We start from the raw sequence: 6,977 nt of genomic DNA, 5'->3' as shown, positions 1-6,977 counted from the left end.
AGAGAAATACTGTTAACTGATAGGTACATGGAGGGAATTATAATCAGTATAATGAAACAAGCTATATGATTTGTTGAATGTAAAACTGATGATACGCCCTGTAAACTTTCACTCAATCCACAATAAAAACCTTAAAAACAAAAAAAGAACACATCCTGGGGACAAACAAATATATCAAGAAATGCTCATGATATTTAGCAGTTATTGGTGTTAAGTGCCACTGAGTCTCCTCTGACTCTTTGTCAAACCTGTATAGTGTTTCCAAGGAGAGACTGGTATGTTTGAACCAGTAAACTTGCAGCTGACATTCCAGTACAGGTCCTACTGTGGCGCATCAAGTCTCCAGTGTTTTTAATCTCCTTAAGTGCCATGGAGTCATTTCTAGACCACAGTTGCCCCCAATCTTTTCTGCTCTAACTGAAATAGTTTTTGGTTTTGGTGTTAATTTTTTCCAGAACTAAAGCCAGAAACCTCCCACTTTTTCTGTCTTCTGTCAGCAATGGAATAGTCAACCATTGAAAATCAAGAGGGCAGCATTTACCTATGGCCCTATCTTGAGACTATCCTATGCTTCAGCTAACTGTTAATCTTTTAACTGTACCACTTAGTTTCTTCAACAAAAAGTTGCTATCTGCCATGGGAGACAGGAGACAGTCCAAGTTGCCCCAGTCATGGCTGCTCTAACAGAAATCTTTGGGGTTTTTTTCTACAGAACTACCACTGGTTCTCCTGCCTTCTGTCCAGCAGTATTCTGACAATTATTTTTCGTATATACCACAGTACTATAAAATCTGGGTTCCCACCCCCCCTAATTTTTAGCAGTAAATTGAGCACAGTTTACTATTTCAGTGTACCATGAAACCCTTTGATTTTTATCCATTTTAAATGTGTTTCTGAAGCAAGACAAAACAAACTTCCAAAAAGGTCCACAAGACTGAGAAGAGCAGGTTTCATTTTTGTCTGCATTGAGAAGGACATTTATTGTGGATTTTAAGATACTTGGACATCTGCAGCTGAAAAGCAACCAAATGATTTTTTTATGAAACTAGGTGTTTTTACGTGAAAAATGCTGTATGTGTTGTCTAAGATGTTGTCAGTTTTATAAATCTGTCTTCAGATTTCATTCTTTGTGAGCTCACTGGTATTTTTTTACTGTATAAACAAAATGTATTCTATTTACCATGTGTGTCCACTCATTACTTTTTTTTCCTGTGAATAGTATTAAAGAAATTCAGCAGTTAATAATTAAGTGAATTAACTGTTTGTCTCCTTTGTTTTAGGATATTCTGTAGATTGATGGATGATTTCTTAAAACCTGAAATGATCTTTACACTGTAATTCTCAATATACTGATTATGGAGAAACACTTGTTTCAATTTTGTTATACTGGATGTAACTTTATTGCAATTTGAATTAATTGCACTGCTAAGTAGGAAGATGTGTAACTTTTATTTGTTGCCATTCACATTTGAATTTTTTTTCCTGTGTAGGCAATATTATATTGATACCTATTACGGATCTTAATGAAGCATTTTCCATATAAATAAAATGCTTTTTCTACTAAAAAAAAATACAAGGGTGATAGGGAGAGCAGGTAGAAGTGGAATGAAAGTGATAAGGCCACAGGTGAGAATTATTGGGCAAGGAGAGAATGCTGAATAAAGTAGCTACTCCCTTCCTTCCCCTGATCAGGAGTCCTCCTCTGTAAGAGCCTTGTGGGAGGTGTGCTACCTCACCCTTTCTCCTACTTCCTGTAGGTTTTTTCCTAACTGCTACCAAGAAAAGAACAGGAAGCCCAAAATACTGTTGAGGTGGTATTCTTTTATTATTCTGAAATGCTGATTCATTTATTGAGAATAGGTCAATGTGTTACTCTTTCTGGGCTATTGAAGGTTTTAAAAATTCAGAAATAGAGAGTATAGTAAAAATAGATACCTTGGTACCAGCATGGAGCATCATCAAGCTTGTCTAATGGTCAATCTTATTTGCAGGAAGATGATACTCTGCTAGTAATCTCAAAATAAAAAATTTATAGATAGTCACATTGCCACTTCTAAGTCAAGGTGGATGCGAACTGCAAGATCGATGGTTCAAACTCACCTGTCACTCCTTGGAAACTATACAGGGTCGCTAGGAGTCATAAGCGACTTGATGGCACTTAGCAAAAACAACTAATTTTCAGGAATGTTACATTATGTGGTAAATTGGAGAATACAAGTGGACGATACCACACATATTTGAGAGTCAGGGTGTATTTTCTGCATCACTGATCCTGATGACAGATTTTCTTGTACAGCTCGTTACAGAGCCATGTCCAAAAGATCTTGCTTTCTGAAAAGAATGAGATGAACTTCTTAAGTTGCAGGTTCTTCATGATCACCAGTGAACTCCTCTCATTGTGCAAAGTGATGGTGACTTTGTGTACACATTGGTTTATCAGTCTATCCAGCAAGTAAAACACAGCAAGTTACAAAACAAAAGAAAATAAATCAACCCTGAGGAGCCATTGTATTCTGGAACACACTGGTTGGCCCTGGATTGAAATAGAATTTATTTTCACGAGTTTACTTGTTTGGTTTTTGCTGTGGACCAGATGATACTCTAGACACTGAAAACATTTTAGGAAATGTCATACTTCAAAAGCCTTGTCTTTCCTGGGCTTACCTTCAAGTATGAGGTGAACCTAATTTATAAAGGGACTTGAAAGAGTTCAAGGAAAAATTAAATTGCTTTGAGTCACAAGAGACTCACCAGAGGACACACTCAGGGCAGAAGCCATATATTTGCAGTGAGTGAGGCCAAGGCTTTGCCCACAAGTCAGTCACCAGTGGACACATTCAGGAGAGAAGCTTCATGTGTCCAAGGATTGTGGCTGAAGCTTTAACTGGAGAAGGAACCTTCTCCCACACCAGAGGACACACTCAGGGGAGAAATCATACGTTTGTAATGTATATGGGCAAGGGTATGCTCAGACTTCAGGCTTGCTCTATCCCCAGAAGACACATTCAGATTACAGAAAGCTTGTAAGCCTGTCTTCAGTCTATGACTGATTGGATTGGATTTCCTAAAAGGGGAAGTAGAATTTGCCCAGGGAAACAGGCTTCTTGTTAAGTGTTTTGTTTTGTTTTGTTTTGTTTTGTTTTTTCCTTGTTAAGTATTATAGAGTATGGGGCCTTAGGTGGAATCCTGATTCCCACCCTGAACCTTCTGATTGGGAACATTCCCACTTGAAAAGAAATGCAGACCAAGCAAGAACGGCTGGGAGAACTTACTGAAAGAAAAGCCTGCAAAAAAGAAATAAGAAAAGATTGTTTTGATGTTTGCATGTCAAGCAAGCCGTTTGCTTTTGAGGCATCAGGAAAAGAAAGGTCAGCCCTTCAGGGAAAATCCCCTTCTAAGACTGAAACTCAAAGGGATCCTGGGAGCTATCTGGTATCCTCACTGGTGACCACCTGAGTCTGCTTGTGATTGGAATTGAGGGAAGTGTAGGAATGAAGACATGAGCTGAGTTTGGCCCTATTCCATTGATGCCTGGTGACCTCAAGGTGAGAGAGAGTAGAGGAAGGTCTGGCTGGTCTGAAGTTTAGGGAGCTGTGTGCTCTCCTGAACCCATGGGCATTGAGCTTACTACTGCAGGCTGGAGCTGAGAGTGAAGCCTCCAGCTGATCTGAAGACCAGGGAGGTGTGTATGAACTTACAAACTTTCAGCCTGTACCCATTTGATCTATCTTGGATGGCTAGCTGACCAGAACTCAACCAGATGAAGACAAAAATGCTTGATACTGTGACCAAGTATAAATTGCTATCATTTGATGAAACTGGACCTTTGCTTATGGATGCATTTGTCCAAAATTCCAACCTGAATGGCAGGATTCTTCATATCAAGGAACAAGCTTGTTTCCTCAGTGTACTGGGTTGATAGGGACGGGCAGTCTGGACATTAGAGATCAAAAATGGTCTATGTAGGCACAAAGTGACTGTATTACAAGCTTTCATGAGAGTGCTTACTTTTAGAACAAGATGGTTCTAAAACAGTGGAATCTCCACTGAAGAATTTTCCTCCTCTCCAGATGGATCTGGTGAAAATGGAAGGGACAGGAAGTGATGCTGATTGGATTTTATGATTCAATGATGGATACTTTTTAGCAGGATTAATTGTAATTGTTACAATTTTAATTGTAGAAGATTTGTAACTAAAAGGGAAAGTAGTGAATCTTTCATTTCAGGAATGCAAACTCCCAGGACCATCAAGAATGAAGAGCATGACTGGTGCATTAGTACCCTACCAAGGAAAACAAAATGGCAATAGCAGAGACAAGGGCAGAGCTGATGGCATAGACAATGGCATGGAGAGACAAGAGTATCTGCAGCCTCTAGCCTATGCCCTGAGTAAATCTGTGTGCCTGCGCGCAGGAGACCGGTTTGCAAAATATACTGTTAGGAAATTTATATGAATAGCTATTTCTTGATTTATATGTGAACATTGACTATTTCTGCTTTGTTCATTTGTATGATATAAGATATAAAGGGAATTCACAGGATATAAAATAGCTGCAGTTGCAGGGAGGAGATTGTAATCATTAAAATGAAACAATGGGTACAATTTGTTAATTATAAAGCAGATGATCTTTTCTGTTTACTTTCACTCAATTCACAAAATTTTAAAGAAATTTAAGGGGAGAAGCCTTTTGTTTACAGTGCATGCGGGGGAGGCTTTATATACAAATCCTCTATCATAATACACCAGAGGTCACTCTTTGGGAGAAGCCTTATGTTTGCATTAAGTGTCTGTGAGGATGTAGTGAGATCTCAGGCTTGTCACCAGAGGACACGGGCAGGGTAAAAGCCATATGCTTGTAGTGAGTGTGCCTGGGGCTTTGTCCTGAGGTCAGGCCTCTTTTACCACTAGAGGATACAGTCAGGGAAGAAGCCTCATATGTTTAGGAGCATGGCCAATGGTTTGCTCTGCTGACAGAGGACACATGCTGGGGAGACGCCATTTTTTAATAGTGTGATTAATGGTTTAAATGGCAGTAAAAGCCATATTTACACCAAAAGACACACAAGGGAAGAAGCCATATGTTTGCAGTGAGTGTGACTGAGGCTATACTGAAAAAACAGGTTTCAGGCCCTAGAGGACACACTCAGTCATTAAAGAATTATCAGGATTCCAGAACAGAAAGAATCCAAATCCACAGAAGAGATAGTTGAAGAGCTGCTGAAAGAAAATATCCCTAACATATTCAACAGTGAAAATATAAGCATTCATGAAGCTCAACCCCAGGAAGGATAGACCCTAAAAGAAAATCACCAAGACATATCATAAGCTTTCCAAAATCAAAGATAAGGACAGAATCCTGAAAGCAGCTAGGGAAAAAAGTAGTGTAACATACAAAGGCAAGCAAATTGAATTAAGCTCCAATCTCTCAACAGAAACGATGCAGGCAAGAAGGCAATGGGGAGACATATATAAAACCCTGAAAGAAAAAACCTGCCACACAAGAATCCTCTACCTAGCAAAGCTGTCAATCAAATACGATGGTGTAATCAAAACATTCCAGGAAAAACAGAATCTAAGAGATTTTGCCAAAGCCAACCCTGCTATGAAAAACATCCTTAAAGTTCTGTGGAATTATAACTAACAAGAACAAACAACACCCAGAGAATGATGTATGTGGCAGCATCACCCTGAACTCAATTGACAAATGGAATCATCAAGAACAGAACAAAATTATAAGAAAGAGCATCTGGTAGGACAGTCTATGACCAAAACAATTACAATGTGAAAGAAGTTAAACACAGAGGCAGAGAACGTCAGGTAGACTACAGGATGAAAATAGACTGTCTTAAATGGAGGGAATAATTAATGGAATATAAGGTATCCACAACTATGGGGTTGCAGTGGGGGATTTAGTTTCAGTGTGGGAAGAACAATACAATAAGGGGGAAGAGGTGGATGAACAAGATACATAGGGGAACACTGAGACAGATTTGCATGGCCAAAGTGGGACAGAGGTAGATAGTGATGCATGCTCATAGTTGGGACAACAGGGCTCTGGGATACAGGGGTCTAGGCATAGTTTGAAGAGGGGAAAGAATACTAAAATGCTTGACTGTCTTATGAATATTGGTTTCCCTTGCCTACTATTGTAAAATAGACATGAGTGGGATAGAAAGGAATTTAGGGAGCATGATTAGAGAAAACTTGTAAGCCCATCTTCAGCCTATAACTGAAATACTTAAAAGGGGTTCTAGAACTTGCCCAATGAAATAGGCCTCTTGCAAAACTTTGCAGAGTATAGGACCTTAGGTGGAATCCTGAGTCCTATCCAGAATCTTATGAGTTGGGACATTCCCACTAGAAAGGACAAGCAGACCAGCCTGGAACAGCTAGAACAACAGAAGATACATCTTCATAGAAAGATCATCAGGAAAAACCCCAAACAAAAATTTCAGCATGATTGGCTACTACAAGAATAAGCAAGCTTTTAGCCAGGAAGCCATCAAGTTCCTTCAGGACAAACTCTCCTCTAGACTGAAACTCTAAGGGAACATATTAACAGGCATGTAAGCTTGCTGGCAACCACATTGGTCTACTGATGAGTAGAAGAGGGGGGAAAGGCAGCAATGAAGAAATGGGCTGAGTTCAACCACAGTCCATTGACTCCCATTGACCTATAGATGAGAAAGAGAAGAGGAAGGGCTGCTTGGTCCAAAATTTGCTGAGACCTGGGAACACATGAGCCCATGGACTAGGACATAGCCACAGAGGGCTAGATCTGAAGTGAAGTATCTACCTGATAAGAAGTGAGGGGAGATGCAAAGAATAACCAAATGTGCAGACAGTAGCCATTTGACCCAGCCTCGATGGCTTAATAATCAGAACTTGACTAGAGGAAGATTAAAAATAATAATAATAAATTCTATTATAATGGAAACAAGGGTAAATTGCTACAATTTGATTTATCTCACCTTGC

General features: G+C 39.5%; 1 protein-coding gene across 1 annotated transcript in view; it reads left to right on the top strand.

The window, feature by feature from the left end:
* LOC102813707 (histone-lysine N-methyltransferase PRDM9-like) overlaps positions 1-3,050 on the top strand; it is an 18,470-nt gene extending 15,420 nt beyond the window's left edge. Inside the window, exon 3 of the mRNA XM_006868428.1 lies at positions 2,891-3,050. Within this exon, the coding sequence (XP_006868490.1) occupies positions 2,891-3,050 (160 nt within the window). The remainder of the gene's footprint in view (positions 1-2,890) is intronic.
* The last annotated feature ends 3,927 nt before the right edge of the window (positions 3,051-6,977 follow it).

The sequence above is a fragment of the Chrysochloris asiatica genome, unplaced genomic scaffold, assembly GCF_000296735.1.
Source record: "Chrysochloris asiatica unplaced genomic scaffold, ChrAsi1.0 scaffold00116, whole genome shotgun sequence".
NCBI classification, from domain to species: domain Eukaryota; kingdom Metazoa; phylum Chordata; class Mammalia; order Afrosoricida; family Chrysochloridae; genus Chrysochloris; species Chrysochloris asiatica.
Note: the sequence above shows the minus strand (reverse complement) of the source record. Positions and strands in the feature narration are given on the sequence as shown.